Raw genomic sequence first — 17,755 nt, 5'->3', positions numbered from 1 at the left:
AAAATCTTCATATTTATTTAAAAAAGGTTAACTTTTCGAATTTAAAAATAATACCAACCTAACTAAATTATCTATAAACTACCTACAGACCAAAAATACATAGTTTCTATCTTTTCTAATAATACTTTAATTCTAAAAGATATTCTTACTAAATAATTCTAAACCAAATTTAAAAAATTCCATACAAAGACTATAATTATCTTTCCCATCTTTCCATTTAAGTACATATTTTTTATTACTATTAATAAGTTCTTAAAAGCCATATATTTCTGCAAAAGGTAATAAAGTATTAATAAATTCTATTTAATTAAATATTTTAAACTCTCCCTTTTCAAGATTCTAAAAAGGAATTTTTAATAACTAATTGTCTTTAAGATCCTATATAACTTATTTAGTACCTTTAAATGGATGTTTCATTCGGAAGGTTTTAACTATTTTATTCATTAAGAAAGATATAGAAGCAAAAATAACGTATTGTTTTTTTAAAAATTCATTTAATATTTTTTAATTAGTATTGTTTTCTTCTTAAGAATATTCTTTTTCTTCTTCTATTTATTCATTATTGTTTTTTAATTTATTTTGAATTTTTATATCTTCGATTAGTTTTCGTTAAAAAAATGCTAAAATTTAAGCCGAATGATTTTTTAAATAGAAAATATTTTGAAGTAAATATTAAGTTATTTCTTCAGTTTTTTTTTATATGTCGAAATTTTATTCTTTTTTTAACTATTAACCATAATTGAAAACTATAACTTCTTTTTCATTTACTTTTTTTTCTAAAAACTCTAAATTATCATTAATGAATTCAAAAAGAACCGATTTTTTTCTCGATATGCATAATTTAATAGCCAATATAAGTACTTTAGAATCTATTTAAGGTAATATTTCTTATAATTCAGCTAAAATCTATTTATTTTTTTCCAGTAGTTTCTCTTCATTATCCAATATATAGAAGTAGAAAAGTTTATTTTATTACAAGAACTTTCCCGGTAAGCAGGAATACTCAAGGAATGTCAAAATAAACTCAAAAAATTTATTTACAAAAAGATTTTTATTCTAAAAATCTTAAACTTAGACAATTTGCAATATTTATGAAAATTCTTCTAAATAAAATTCTGAAAAAAGTTCTTTAAAAAATTCCTCCTTTTAATTTTTTTCTTCTTAATTTTAAAAAGGATAATAAATTTAAATTGAAAAAAATAAAAATTTTATTAATTCTTCCATTTTTCCATTTATAATTTCCAAACTTTCATCTATTAAAATTAATTTTATTTTTTAATATTTTTCAATTTCTTTTTTTTTTTTATTTGTTTTTTCGTCATTTTTCTTCAAAAGACTCACAAGCTCAATTTTTTGCCAATTTTTACCTATTTTTTAACCAAAACAGTATATTTTTTGTAACGTTTTTTACTCTTTTAATAAATAATAAAACACAAAATTGCTCTAAAGATGTCCTTAATTTTAATTTTTGGTAAATATTTATATTAAATTAACTAAAGTACTCATTAAAAAAGCTACTTTAGAGTATATTTCCATTTTCTAATTTATATTTTCACCATTATAATAAAATTCATCGTTAAAAAATTCCTAATAAATAATAATTTCTTCCACTAAACAATTAATTAAATAAAAAAAATTGACATAAACATTAAAAGAGAAATGTTTTTCAATTAAAAAGCCGAAAGGTTATTAAAAAATTTTCATTAAAGGGAAAAAAAGTGCATTAGTGTAACAAAAATGATCTTTCTAATTCTTAAAATTTATCAACTCTTATACAAAATGCTATCTAATATCCTTATAGATATTACTTTATTATAATAAGAGGTATTTGTTTGAAGAATTATCGTCTTCTTTTTTTTATAATTCTTGTATTTTTTGTTCTAATTAGGAAATCATTTTTTAAGAAAAAGAAGATTATTCAAAAAATCTCAAATTACAAACAAAAGTAAAAAAATGACTTATTCTTTCAAAAAAAGATGTATTTTCTTCCAAAATTCTATGTATTTATTTCAAAGCTCTAAAAGAGTCAAAAAGTACGTCAATATATTACATTTATGAATATAATTTTAATTAAAGGAAATATTTTTTATCTTTTTATTTTATTAATTTCAATTAAATATTTTCTTATTAAAGTATGTTTTCAGAAGATACAATTTAAAAAGAACTGTTCTTTTCTAAATGTTTTATATTAAAAGTATGTTTTTTTTAATTATTATTTTTTTCTAATTCTTCAATTTACATTTCTTGCTTTTCATATTAAATTAGTGCCTTTATTAAATTTTCTAATTTATCAACACTAAAAAAAATTTCTTTCTTTAATTAATTTTATTAATCTTTATTAAAATTCTAATAACAACTTTTTATGATTCCTTTAAAACCGAAAAATAAAGACTTATGGTTTTATTTTTATTAACCAAGAAAAAATAAACAGCAATATTACATAATATTTAAATAATCAAATATGCATTCTTTTTCGTATATTCCTAATGTCAATTCAATAAATCTTTCATATAGTCTCACTACATTAAAGCATTAGAAACTTAAAATTTTTATATTTTATTTTAAATTTTCCTCATTTTCTTCTTTTTTTATATTTGTTTCTTCAAAAATTATTTTTTCTAAAATTTCTTCATTATTTTATACTCCTTGTTATATTTTTTTAATAAAAAAGGCATTTAATTAACAAAAAAATTCTAAAATTCTTTAATATTAGAATAAAAAATACCCAAAATATCAAAAAATTCCACCAAATCATTCATGTAAGTTTTCTCCGCATTTTTTTGATTTAAAAAAATCTCATCAAAAAAATACTCGAAAACACCACTTTTAAATACTTCTTCTCTATGAATTTCCTTCAAACAAATATGATATAAAAACCACATTATGGAACTATTTTCCTTCATATTTTTTGAAACTTCAATTACCTTTAGTTTCTTTAAAATAAGTTAAATTAACCCCTCATCTTCTTCTAAAAATTTCTCAATTAAATTTGGATTTTCTCTGCAAATATTACTTATCAAAAATGCACTTTAAGTCAAAAAAAAAGTCTGTTTTTCACCCTCCTCGTCTTTTTCCTTTTCTTTGTCTTTTTACTCATCTTTTTTTTCGATTTTATTAATTTAAAAAGCCAATGCAGTTCGAAATTCCTTCAAATTAATTACACTTTTAGCAATTTAAGTCGCTACTCGTCTTTCCGACCTTTTTGTGTTCCTTTCAAAAAGTGAGTTTAAGATTTCCAGAAGTTCACTAACAAAATTTAAATAGGAATTCCTATTCACTTAAATTTCTTCCTATTTAATAAAATCATATTATTTTAGGCAATCATTTTACAAAAAAATAGCAATTTTTTAAAGTAAATTATTTTCCAAAAACTAAGGCTAGACCTCTTCTGATTAATAAAAAACTAAAAAAGAAAATGCTTTAAAAACATTCTTAAAAACCTCCAAATTAAAAAACTGAAAATTTTTCATTTTATTGTATAAATCACCCCCTAAAACCTACTTAATCTCCCCAATAAAATTAACTTCGATTATATTTTCTTATAAAATTTCATTTACAAATTCAGTACAATGAACTTAAAATAAAGATCCTAAAACAGTTTTTTAAGAAAGTGTTTTTCCTTAATAAATAAATGAGTTTTCCTCATTATTTTATTAAAAATACATACAATCACCTAGTATTTTTACAAAAAGTTAACTGCTTTCTTTATTTAAAATCTAAGTCAATTAATTAAACATAAATTACATGAATTTAATTATTTCTACATCTAATTAAACTTCAAAATCTTCACTTTTCTAAAAATATAAAATTTCCTTTATTTATCCTTATAGGCTTTATAAGATTTCCTCAAAAACTTCTTATTCTTCCATTATAATTTTATATATGGGATTTTTAATTATTTATATCAAATATATATAGTTTTATATTGCCAAAAGAAAAAGTTGGCAAATTAAAGTTCTTCCCTTTTTAAAATTTTCCTTTAAGTTTTTCCAAAAAATAAACCTTTCTTTTAAACCGTCAAAAACTACACTATTTTCCTAAATTTTTAATGGCGAAAACAAATTCTATAGGGACTAAAAAGTACTATTTTTTTCATTATTTTCTTATATTTATATTGAAAAATATTCCCTATTCTAACTTTTCTAGATAAAATTTTTCACAAAAATCTACTCATAAGAACATATGACCTCATTTTGGTTATAAAAATTAAATTTTTCGCTTATTTCCAATATTTTTTTATCAAATATATCACTAATTCCACTTTCTAATTATTAAAAGAATTAAAATGTAAAATATAAAATCGCAAATAATATCCAAATTAGCAAATTTCTTCCTATTTTAAATATGGAAACTCTTCTTTTGTAAAATTTTCATCACTAAAAATCAATAAACTAACATTTAAAGTCTCCTTCTTTACCTCCAAATCATCACAAAACTTTAATAAATCAATCATTCTATCTATTTATTAAAATAGACATCTATAATAATATTATTTGAGCAATTTTTATTCTAATAGAAGTATTTATTTTAAATTTGAGTTTATTTTTTATATATAATCTTCTTTTATGAATTAGTTATTATTTCTTTAATAATGTTTTAATATTTCTATTTGATTTTCTAATAAAAAATCTAGTTTATCTAATATTATTGATATGCATTTAGAATCTAACGTACGTATTAACGCTTCTTCATTTTTTAAGTAATCTAAATTTTATATTGTTTCATCAATTGTATAGGCTTTTATTTTTTCGAATATATGTTCGTCTTTTTCCTTTAATTATATATATATATATATATATAAATCGTATTTTTAGCATTTTTTTAAGGTTTTACAAATGAAAATGAAACTTTCTTTAAATCCTCTATTAAATTTTGAGGGATTTTCATTTTGTTTTTTATTTAATTTTTTTTTGTTCTTTTTTTTTTTTCTTTTTTATTAATTTTATATTTTTTTTTTTCTCTCTTTTATATTATCAAATATTTTATTATAAATATTTATAGTTAAATATTTTATATATATAAAAAAAGAAGAAAAATAAATAGGATACTTTATTATTTAAAAGGAAACAAAAAATTATAATATATATTATTTATAATCTTTCTATGAAACTTAAGTATAAAAAATTATTAGAAACATTTATAAATATATTATGTTCTTATTTATAGTTATTAAAGCTTCTGACGTATATAAATATTAACAAAATTTATATTATTTTTTCCATTTATAATTATATATATATAATCACATTGTATTAACAACTAAAATTTATTTTTATATTTTTTGAATCATATTTTTACATTTATAATATTAGTCTATTTTATTTTTTTACATTTTTCGAATTAATCGAAAATTTAAATATTATGGTTAAAAAATGATAATGATAAATTTTGAACTTTTATTTTTATTCATTTAAAAAAAAAAAAAAAAAATTTTCGTATTAAAATAAATATTATATGAATTAAAACTATTTTTTTTATTATATGATAAAACAATTGTTTACATAATATAAAAATGCTTAAAATTCGAAAAATATAAATACTTGTGAGAACATTTTAATAATTCTTTTATATATATATCGAAAATTTGAAAATAATATATACACATAAAATATAATAATATATAAAATAAAAATTGAATAGATAGTTCTAAAAAATTAACCAAAAAAATAATTATTCAAATAATTATTTTATTTTGAATATATGTTTAAATTAATTCGTTTTATCCATTAATATTTTTAGATTATTCTATCGAATTTTCATTTGAATAAATAGTATAGCTTTATAAATTGGCTTTACTTTTGATTTATTTTAACTCAATTTCTTTTTAACTAAATAAGTTTTTTTAATTAATTTATTATCTTTTTTATTTATTATTTGAATTTTGTATTATTCCATATTATTATAAGTTATAATTATGTTTTTTATATGCTTTAAATTTTTCCTTTATCAAATTTTCCCTTTCTATATTATTTTAAAAAAATTAATTTTGGCAAACATTTTAAAAATATTCAAATTATAAAACAACATTATTTTTTTCACAAACAATTTATTTTTTTAATATTTTTTACACATCTTCTCTATTTTCCTTTAAAACCTATTAATTAATTAGAATTTCCTTTATACTTTAATTTGTATGTACAGCTGGTATAATCTAATGATAAGAAACACTATTTTTAAATATTTCTGAGCAATCATCTTGTTTTTGAATACTTTCGTATATTAACTAGACGTTTTTTAAAAATTCGATTAATTTATTATTCTATAAAAGCTAAATTTAACCAAAATAATTTTCTCCGTTAATTTGATCTAAAATTTCTAAAATTTAATTTATGTAATTTTTTTCAATAAAGACTCCATTATTCTTAATATTCTCAATATTTACTTTTAATAACTCTTTATTTTAAGCAAATATTTATTTAAGAAACGATATATATTCTTTAGAATCTAAATAATATTTAATTATTTAACTTACATAATTAAATTTTTCATTAAAGCTAATATTTTAGTTCAATATTCTTCTCTTTAAATTTTATATTTAATTTTTAAACTCTTTTTATAAATTTTCTATGTTTTTCCTATTAAAAATTTATAAAACTTACAAACTAAGGAGTTATAATATTAAATTATTCTTTAATATATATAATATAATTAAAATATTAATGATCAACAAAAAAATTATTTACTTTTCTTTTTATTTATTTCAGATATAATATTTAATTATTAAATATTATTAGGTTTATATAATTATTATTTATAAATGTTGTTATCATATTTTTCTTTGTAACTTTATTCTAAAATATTTTTTTCTTCTTCTTCTTTAAAAATATCTTTTTTTGAAGATTAAGCATTAACTAAAATTTTATTTTTCTCATAATCAACCAAGAAGCTTAAATTTCTACTATTTTACTTCGCTTTTAAACTTTTAGTGAAATTTTACGCTTTTTAGATACTTTCATTATCACTAAAAATATCACATTCTTCTAAATTATCTTATAATATATAATTTTCTTAAAATTTATTATTATTTCCTGTATTTTCTTATGTATTCCCTGTATTTTCTTAAGTATTTCCTTAAATTTAATCCTCTATATATAAAAAAACATCATCTTTTTTATTACATATTAAAAAAAAAAAAAAAAAAAAACTACTTTTATTAATATCCAAAAAAACCTATTATAATTAAAATTATTTTTTTTATTCAAAAAAGAAAAAACCCTAAAAAGCTTCTAATTATTTTTTCTTTAATAATTTATATAAAAAACCATTTTTTAAACACACCTAACTAGGGATTTTTCCCCAAAAATTTTCTAAAAATACATTACAACCTCCCTCAATTAACCCTTCTGCTATATCAAGTAAATTCAATTTACAAGCCAAAAACAACGCACTTTCTTTATGTTTACTTTTTTTATCCAAATTGAATAAAAATCCGCCTTATTTTTAAATATTTTTTTCCAAAAAAAGTCCTTTATTATACTCTAAAACGAATCTCAAGCATTAATAGAGTCCTCTTTTTGCCAAAATATGTACCGGCGCCAGCCCTTCGTGATTAATTTTATTCGGATCGGCCCCAAATTACATTAAAACTTCTAATATAGAATTCCAGCATCTCCAATTCTAGTTCTCATAATTCTCCATTACATAATGAATAGGTGTATTTCCCTAAAAATGTTAAAAATTAACATTTCCACCATTCTTAAGTATATCCTTTAATAGAAAATATTATTTTTTCAAAATACTTAAAATTATACAATTTCCCATTTTTCCTCCTCCCAAATTAACATTAGCTCCATTACAAACCAAAACTTTGCAACTTAAAAGCTTCTCCTATAACTTCAATACATAAGGATAATGGCGTGTGATTTTCCTAGTCTAAAACATCTATTAGGCTTATTTTTTCTTCTAAAATAGATATTAAAATGCCTATTTCCTCCCTTAAAGCAGCTTAATGTGTTATATATTAGAATTTTTAATCTTTGTATTAATAATTAATGTTAAAGTTTTTTGAGTTTATGTTTTAAACAAATTATATGAAAGTTATTTCTTATTTTCTTTCTAATTCTTAGAGCATTTTTTGGAGATTTTTTATGTTTTTTTCGCCTTAAACGCCGTTTTGGAGAACTTCCATTGAAGGCTATAAATAAAAAAACCAGTCTAGGGATAATTCTTTAAGTTATTGTAACAAATGGAAATCAGTGGGTATTTTTCGGAAGTCATTATTATTTATATGTAAAGATTATAAATTATAAAGGGTACAAATTGGTTATAAATTATCAATTCGATTATATGAAATGTCTAAATATTTCAAAGAAGTTTAAAATGAGGATATTTATGTAGGAATTTCGAAAAGAATATTATTTTTAAGAGACAAGTATTCTAATTTTATTGAATTGAAAATTTTTTCGTCTATTTTTCGAATTTAATTATTATCTAATTTCAAGGCTTTTAAATTTTCAAAAGTTAGTATTATTTGTGGAATTTCTTAAAATTTATTATTTTGTAAATCAACTATTTATATAGACTAATTATTAAAAAATAAAGTCTATGGAATTACTTAGGCTTATTTTTTTACATATGTGAATGAAAATTTAATTTTTTCTAATTAATTTTTTTATGAAAAATATTCAGATTGAGTTTTTTTATGAATATTTTTTTATTCTATATTATTATTGTTTTCTGTATTTAAAAAATATTTTTTCTTGTTTTCTTAAATATCTTCTTTAGATTATTACCGGAAAAAAATTTTCCTTGCTAATGTATATTTGCTACTTTGGAATATTAGTTTATCTATATTTGATATTGAGTATGTTTTTTTATTTGATGATCAACTTTTTACATTATATTAGTTTTTTCTTGTTATAAAAAAAAAAGATTATATTTATATATATATATTTATATGATTATTAAGCATTATATGTTTGAATTTTTTTATAAAAAAAATATTTATTTAAATATATTTACATATATATATTTATTCTTAAAAATAATCAGTAATTTATATATATATTTTTTTAGTTATTATCAAAAATCTATATTTTTAAGTTAAACATTATTAAATTATTATAATTTTTATTTTTTAAATAAAAAATTAATTTTAAATAGAATAAAATATACAAAAATTAAAATAATTCAATAAATCTAACAACTACTATTTCTGCAACATCCTCCTTAGTTTAAATTGTCATTTTCTTCAATTATTATCATACTTTTATTTTTATTTTACTTAATCTCTTATTCTTAAAAAAGTTGATTTTCAGATTCTATAGTAAAATAAACACTACTATTACTATCTATTTATTAATTTTTAATATAATTAATATTTTATTTTTATTATTAAATTATCTTTTATTCATTAATATATTTTTCGAAATTTTCTAAAACACTACAACCCCCATATTCTTGAAGAAGGGAATTTTATTCAAAATATAATTCAAGATCTTTAACATTTAAAAATTTTATTTTACTAGTTAAATTATGATTAAAAAACGGTTTTACAATATTAAATCCAAACTTGAAAATCCAATTAGAATAAACAATATAAGATGCAGCAAGTTTCTCAGGATAATATTCAGCAAAAATTTTAGTATTTTGTTTCATTAATTATATTAAGCCATTAGTTAATTGATGACTTCCGAAATTTTTCGCATCTACAATTATAGTTAATTTATTAGAGTCTTGTTTAATTATTTTTTAAAAAAATGTATTTTTATATTTTTACTACTTTTGATATTTTCCAACATATAAATAAAAAGTTATAAATTTTATTATATGTCATTATCTTATATTAAAAAATTCTACATTTTTAAAATTAAACACGCATTTCCATCTTTATCCGTTTCATGAAAATAAATCTTTTTTTCTTTAAATGTTTCTTATAATTATTCTATATTTAAATTAAATATTTCTTCATTTATATACCATTGCATCCAATTTTTCCATTATTTAAATGAATTTTATATTTAATTTTCGCAACCTTTAAAAAATCTTATCAACTTATTATCGTCGTTGTATAATATTTAATATAATGAGATTTTATGATTTAAAATTTATTAAATATTATTTTATTACAAATCTATACATTTTTAATCTTATAAAAATTATAATCTATTATTAGTATCAATAAGAATTGGATTTTTTTAAGAATCATCAATTACAAGTTACTTAAATATACAATAATTATTATACTCTTTTTCGTTAAGTTCATATTCTTAAATCTTATAAAGTTACATTTTATATTGGTATTTTTTTTTATAAATATTATTAAATAGTCTTATTTTTTTTTCTTTGCTGCTTTTTATTATGATTTACAAAATAGGTGAAAATAAAACCTATAAAATTTGATGTAATTAAGAAAAAAGACTAAAAATTAAAAATATAGAAAGTAATTAGTATTTTTGGAATATATTTTTTTTAAAAAAATATGAATAAATAATCAAAAAATTTAAAACCTTAATTAAATATTAGCTAAATAACAACAATTTTATTTATATTATAAACAATAAATACAAAAATATTAAAAATAAAAAATATTATTATAATATTAACTAGCATTAAAAATTTTTTAAATAGGTTAATTGTCTAAAGCAGAAAACTATTATAATAAAAACTTATATAAAAAAAAATTAAATACTGTTAAAAATATTTTTTTAGTTACTAATTATTTAAATAAAAAAAATTAAAAGATAAAATATAAAATTATAATTATTAAGAATAAAACAATATATATATATATTAAAAATAAAATAAAATAAATTATATCTTTTTGACATTACATAAAGTTTTTTAAATTAAAATTTAAAAAAAAAATTATATCTTTATTAATAAATTTTTTTATATAAAATTAATAAATTAATAAATTATATTGTATTTAGTTTAATTTTATCTTAAAATAAAAATAAAAATCATAATAATATATATATAAATTTGAATTATTGTTAAAATAATAAAAATAAAAATTTTCATTAATATTATATTATATTATTTTATATTTATATTTATATTTATATTTATATTTTATTTATATTATTATTATTATTAATATTAATATTATTATTATTATTACTATTATTATATTAATATTAATATTAATATCAATGTCAAATAATAATAATATTACGATAATATAAATAAAATATTTATTTTTTTAATTGTTATTTTTATTTTAAACAATATCAAATTACAATTTCATATTTAAGAATACATTTTTTTTCATATAAATATAAATATTTTTATTAGACCAAAAGCAAATATAAAGATTTATAACAATAATTAAATTATTTTACAAATATACACTTAATTTATATTATTATAAGTAAAAAATTACTAAATTTATTAAAAAATTCTTATTATTTAGTGTTTGCAATAAAACTTATAGCAAAATATTAAGAATTCGAATAAATGAAGAAAATCATAAAAGAATAAGAATATTATTTATGGAGCTAAAAAAATATATTAATCAGATAGTTTTAAAAAGAAATACATTCATATATAGTATATTATGAAGTAAACCATAAAAATAAAATATATTAAAAACAAACAAAGAAAAAAAATAAGATTTTATAAATGAAGAAGAATGAAATTTTTTATAAATGTTTATAGGAATATCTGCTTTTAATTTTTAAAAAGGAAAATATATAAGTTTTCTTTATTAGTGAAAAATAAATATTTTATTTTTAAAAAGGTAATAAATAATAAATATTATTATTATTACCATTATTATTGTTATTGTTAATATCATTTTTGCTTATAATTTTTTTCAATATTTATATTTATAATTTGTATAATAATTTATTAATATTTATTTATATACTTTTATATCATTTTTTCTTATCATATCTTTATAAATCTATTATTATTAATATATTAATAGTTTGTATTTTATATTAATTATTTTTTATTTAATATGTTATATTATCTTAATAATATATAATTATTATTGATTTTTTTTTGTATTTTGTATAAATTTTTATTTAATAAATTAATTAATTATAAATATAATCTTTATTTTTAGTTCATTTTATTTTGTATAAAATTATTTAATTAATACATAAATAAATATTTAATTTTTATTTATATAAATAATTTAATTTTTAATATATTTTTACATGTATTTCTAATTTAAAAATAAAATTTCATATAAGTAATCTAAAAAATTATTTAAGTTAATATTATAAAAATATGAAATAATACCAATATAAAAATCATTTTGAAAATATCCTTGAAATTAAATCACATAAGAACTACAAAAAAACAATTTCCATGCATTTAATCCTTTTGTAAAAATAAAATAAAAAAAAAAAAAAAAAATTGTAACATAAATAAATAAATATATATATACATATATATATATATATATATATATATATATATTTATATATAGATATAATCATATATAATTATATAAACAAATTATTTAATATTTAGTTTAAATAAAAAATACTTTTTCCCAATCTCCATAATAATAAGATTTATCCGACCATTTATAAATACCTTTCCCTTATCTAAATCCATTATCAAAGTATCCTTCATATAAATCTCCATTAGCAAAAAAATATTATCCTTATCCATTTTTTTTACCATCATTCCTAAAATAAAATAAAATAAACTATAAAAAATATTTTATAAAATTATTTTTTACCAATTTCCATTATATATATTCTCTTTAATCATTTAAAGTTTACCCATTCCCTATTTTTATTTTTTATCCAACCTCCTTCATAAACATCTCCATTTTAATACTAATAAACTCCAATTCCATTTCTTTCGTCATTAATGAAACCTCTTAATAAATATATTTATTTGAATATACTAAAACTCCATTTCCATTAAAACAATTATTCAAAAATTTTTTTCGTATTTTGACCCATCAGAAAATAAATAAACCCATCTTTCATGTTTTTACAAGTCTTTTAAATATCCTTCATATTTATAATCATTTGTCTAAATAATACCAAAACCACAAGCTCTATCGTTTAACCATTATCCTTCATAAAAACTATCCTTTTCTGAATAATAAAGGGTTCCTTTTCCTTGTTTTTAATTATTTTTCCATTATCCCTCATATTTATCCCCATTTATATAAAAATAAGTTCCATTTCCTTATTTTTATCCATTTTCCCAATATCCTTCATATTTTTCTTTGCTTGAATTATATTTATAAATTCCAAATCCATGCTTTTTATCCATATAATACTTTTCTTCAAATGTATCTCGGTTTTTGTAAAAATATTTACCTTCACCATTTTTTTATCCATCTTTGAAAATACCTTAAAATCTTTCATTATTTTCAAATATAAAAGTACCCTATCCATTAAATTAATCATTTTCCCATTAACCTAAATATATATCCCCGTTTCCAAAATAATATATCCCTAAGCCTTCTCGGATATTATTTTTTAAATGGCCTTCATATTTTGAATTATCTGTATATTATCTTTATTATATTGTATTATCTTGTTGTAAGTTTTTTGTGCAAATCATAAAACAATTTTTTCATTTTCTGATTATAAATCAGATTCAGATATTTAATTTGTTTTTTTATTTGTCGAACGTAAATTGTTTGTTAAATTCTGTAAATTTAATATTATTTTACATTCTTAATATGTATATATATTTTTTTTTCGCATAAAGATTATGTAGAAAATTAATGATTTTTATAATTTAAATAAATATAAAAAAAAATTTAAAAGAAAACTTAAAAATATGTTATAAAGTAATATAATAATTATTTAATATAAAAAAAAATAAGAAAGAAAATCAATCGTACTTGAAATTAGGTTGATCTTAAAAAATACCAACTGGAGTATATAAATTAATATTAGACTAAGAAGTATTAATTAAATAAGTATCTAAAAAATGATTACTTGGAAGAGTAAAAAACGGAAAATCAATAAAATCTGAAACTCTATTATCTTATTATTATTATGAAAAGTAAGCCATTAAAGGTTATTTTAAAAATTAAGTATTATTTTTTTATTTTTTTATTTTTTCAGCAGCTGTAGTAACATTAGTATTATAAGAATATTTAGTTTATCTTGAAATTATAGCTTTATTTTGTAAATTTTTATCTGTATTATTTTATTATTACAAATTATTAAAAGAATTTTATTTAATTTTTTCTAAATGTAAATTTTATTAATTTTTTGGCTTTTATTTATTATTATGTATAATATTATCTGCATGAAAAACTTGCACTTTTTTATAAATATTTTTTTTCTCTTCCTTGAATAAATTTATTATTCCTTCGATTTTTTTGTCATTATTATTGTCCTCTAATCTTTCTATTTTAGACAAAATCCTTTAATTTTCTATAAATTATTTTAAAACTTAAGATTTCAAAGTTTGATTTGAATTATTTTATAATTTTTAATTTAATTATTATACGATTTTTCCTTATGACGAATTACAATTTTATTCATTTTCTTAAATTTTTAATAATTTTTTTATTTTTAGCTTTTTCTTCTGCCAAATAAAGATTATGTTATTTTATTCTTACTCTTTTAATTTAATAACCTCTTCTTAAATAAACTTATCTTCGTTTAAATCTTAAACACCTTTAATATCAAAGAATCTTTGTTATTATTTTCGTTTTAAAATCGAAGTCATGGGTACTATACTTAAATTATTTTTATAGGCTAAATATTTGAATTGTTACCATTGTTTGTATTAACACTCATAAAATTTAAATCCATAGTATTTTTAGGAGATTTTATTTATGTCTTATTATCTATATTCATTAAATTAGTATCTTTAGGAATTGTTAATGAAATGTTTGGTTTAGAGAATATTTTTTTTATTTTTTATATAGAATTTTAATTTTTTTCAGGTATACTTTTTATCAAATTTACAATAGTATTGTATTTTTCTCTACTATCTAAACCATCTTCATTAATATTTTATGTAAAGTTTGTTTAAAATTAGCTTTTTTCTGAATTAACTATAAAATCTTCTTTATCAAAATTTTTATATTCTTCTTTTTTATTTATAATTTTTTAAATAGATTGAGAAATAAAAGGAGAACATTTAGATTTTTCTTTATTAAAATTATAATTATTAGAAGTGTTTTAAAAACTAGTTTTATCAATAAAATGATTATTATTATTATTATTATTATTATTATTATTATTATTATTATTAAAAATCATCTTTATCATTAATCATATTATCATTATTATTATTTTTATTATTTTTTAAATTAATTATATTTTCTTTGAATTGATATTTTTCATCTTTAATTTAATTAATTAAATTTACAAAAATTTCTTGTAATTCTTCTAATTTTTCATTAAATTAAATAAAAGAATAATTTTATAATTCTTTAAAGTTTTCCATTATATTTTATTAAAATTATTAAATAAAATCATTTTTATTTTAAATTTTCTATACATTTAAATCTATATATTATTTAATTTATTCTTAATTAATAAAGAACCACACCAATCTATCATTTTTTATAAAATAAAAGAAATTTTTACTTATGTTTTCAATTTAATCCATCAATATATCATCTTCAATAAATAAATTTTTATTTTAAAAATAATTTTTAAATACATCAACAACATCTTCCTCTTTAAATTTTTCGCATATAATTTTTTAAATTCCATTTTTTTTTTTTTAACTATTCCCAATAATATTTCCTACGAAATTACTTGATAGCACATAATCATCATTTTCTTCCTATAATTCAGTCTTACTCTCTGCCCATATATTATTTTCATTTAATAAATTGCTATTATTTTAATTTCCTAAACTCAGCATATTACATTCGCTTTCTTTCCATATTTATTTTACATTAAAATACGTTTTCTAAACAATATTTTCCATTGCAATAGATGGATTTGTTTGTAATATTTATTTGTATATTGTTTTTATAATTTTGCATAATCTTAATAAATAATCTCCTACATTCATAAAAAAATTAAAAAAAAATTATTTTAATATTATATTTCTTTTATTAGTTCATTAAAATTAAAATTCTCTTTATGCTTTAGTATGTTTATTGTTGTATATTTCTAGTCCTCTTTAATATACCCTGAATCTAATGCTATTTCTTCTTCTTATAATAGTTTTATTTTTTTATCTACTTTATCATCTGTTTTTATTTATGACTTTAAATATTGATTTATTTCTTACTCTAAATGGTCTAATATGCATATTTTATGATTTTTTTCTTCCAAAATATACTTATATCGTTAATTGTTTGTTTCTTATTCATAAGTTTGTTCTTAAAAAAAATTAATTATTTATTCCACACAAGAGTTTAAATCTGTCATTTACATAAACTCATTAATAATTTTTGGTAATTCAGAAAAATGAATATTTTATTAATTTTCACCTTCATTTTAATTTGAAGTAAATTTTTATTTTACATTTAAATAAGTATTTTTCTCAATTTAATTTTTTCCATATTTTTATAGTTCATCATAAAATTAACTTATTTATTATTAATCTATCTTTTTTAAAAATTTTAATTTAATTTTTTTATTAAAATTATTAATTGTTATTTCTTTTAAATATATAAAAATAAAGAAAATAATTACTTTATCATTTAAAAATAGTTAGTTAAATTTATTAAAAAACTCAATATATTATATTGTATATTTTGATTAAATTCTTTTATCATTTATTTATTATTCTTACAATGTTAACTTTTCAATATTTTTTTCCTAATTTTTTAATTCGTTTTCCTTTTCATCTAATTAAATCATAATATTACCAATAAAAGTTTAATTTTCATGCATTTTCTGAAATTCCTTTTATTTAAATTCACTCTACATTTAAATAAAATTCTATCTAAGTTAATCTTATTAATCTATTTCCTAAAAAAAAAAAATATAATTTTTTTTTTAAAAAAAATACTTATCTCAAAGTTTAAAGCGCTTTGATAGTTTAAGTTTTTTTTTCTTTAGCTAAATAAGAAATTTTAAGCAAATTAGGAAATCTTTTATTAGATATAGATAATAAACCCTCGATTTCAGTTATTTTTTGCTAAAACTATTATTTACTCTTGAAAAGTTCTTTCAACTAATTTTGAATTACTTATGTCAAATCTACTTCTCCTTAAATATTATCTTAAGTAACTATAATTTCATTTTTACATTTTAAATATGTTCTTCTATTTTTAAATATTATAAACATCTGAAATTGGTTCTGGATTGAAAGCTTTATAATAACTTTTTGTAAATATAGCCGAAAATTGATTTCCAAAAGAAGAATTTGTATAAAATTAGATATTATTTGAATTACTCATTGTTAAATTGCTAACATATTTTTCACATTAACCTAATTATTGCAAATAACCTTTTAATTATTAAATTTGTTCATTTTTATGTTAATTTTATTATATTTTTGAATCTAGTAATTACTTAAACCCTATTTCATTTTTATTTTAAAATGTTTATTGGCATTTAATTTAAAAAAAATCATCTTTTTTTGTAAATTCAGTTTTTAATAAATTTCGTTTTTAATTTAATTAATCTTCTTTTTTTTTAGTGCTTCTTTTAATTACTAATCTTCAGATTTATGAAAATCTAAAAAATTAACCATTTTGCTCATATTTTAATTCTTATATATTTTGTATTTTATTTAAAATTTTTTTTGTTATTAAAAATTATATTTTTTTATTTTTTTTATAAATTAATTTATATTAACTATATATTTATTATTTTGTAGTTATATCATTTAATATTAATTAACTTTATATATTTATTTATTTAAAAAACTTATTATTTATAAATATATATTTATTTATGTTATA

The 17,755-nt window shown here is 17.0% G+C and overlaps 1 protein-coding gene across 1 annotated transcript, besides 15 other annotated features; it reads right to left on the bottom strand. All coding sequences in view use genetic code 6, as the record gives it.

Annotated features, from left to right (window-relative positions):
- Positions 1-1,371: 1,371 nt before the first annotated feature.
- IMG5_190510 (hypothetical protein) lies at positions 1,372-4,009 on the bottom strand (the record flags this gene model as incomplete). Its single annotated transcript, XM_004025098.1, has 1 exon — positions 1,372-4,009. A coding segment is annotated over one exon (1,491 nt), but the record flags the coding sequence as incomplete, so codon positions are not given.
- A 959-nt stretch (positions 4,010-4,968) lies between these two features.
- Positions 4,969-5,019: a microsatellite.
- A 1,999-nt stretch (positions 5,020-7,018) lies between these two features.
- Positions 7,019-7,072: a microsatellite.
- A 2,249-nt stretch (positions 7,073-9,321) lies between these two features.
- Positions 9,322-9,365: a microsatellite.
- A 1,135-nt stretch (positions 9,366-10,500) lies between these two features.
- Positions 10,501-10,532: a microsatellite.
- Positions 10,533-10,960: 428 nt separating this feature from the next.
- Positions 10,961-11,091: a microsatellite.
- Positions 11,021-11,087: a microsatellite.
- A 933-nt stretch (positions 11,092-12,024) lies between the features above and the next one.
- Positions 12,025-12,098: a microsatellite.
- Positions 12,099-12,325: 227 nt separating this feature from the next.
- Positions 12,326-12,402: a microsatellite.
- Positions 12,403-13,963: 1,561 nt separating this feature from the next.
- Positions 13,964-13,988: a microsatellite.
- Positions 13,989-15,089: 1,101 nt separating this feature from the next.
- Positions 15,090-15,135: a microsatellite.
- Positions 15,090-15,173: a microsatellite.
- Positions 15,174-16,438: 1,265 nt separating this feature from the next.
- Positions 16,439-16,497: a microsatellite.
- Positions 16,498-17,444: 947 nt separating this feature from the next.
- Positions 17,445-17,485: a microsatellite.
- Positions 17,486-17,577: 92 nt separating this feature from the next.
- Positions 17,578-17,624: a microsatellite.
- A 70-nt stretch (positions 17,625-17,694) lies between these two features.
- Positions 17,695-17,749: a microsatellite.
- Between the last annotated feature and the right edge of the window lie 6 nt (positions 17,750-17,755).

The sequence above is a fragment of the Ichthyophthirius multifiliis genome, assembly GCF_000220395.1.
Source record: "Ichthyophthirius multifiliis unplaced genomic scaffold scaff_1120509251369, whole genome shotgun sequence".
Taxonomy (NCBI): Eukaryota; Ciliophora; class Oligohymenophorea; order Hymenostomatida; genus Ichthyophthirius; species Ichthyophthirius multifiliis.
Note: the sequence above shows the minus strand (reverse complement) of the source record. Positions and strands in the feature narration are given on the sequence as shown.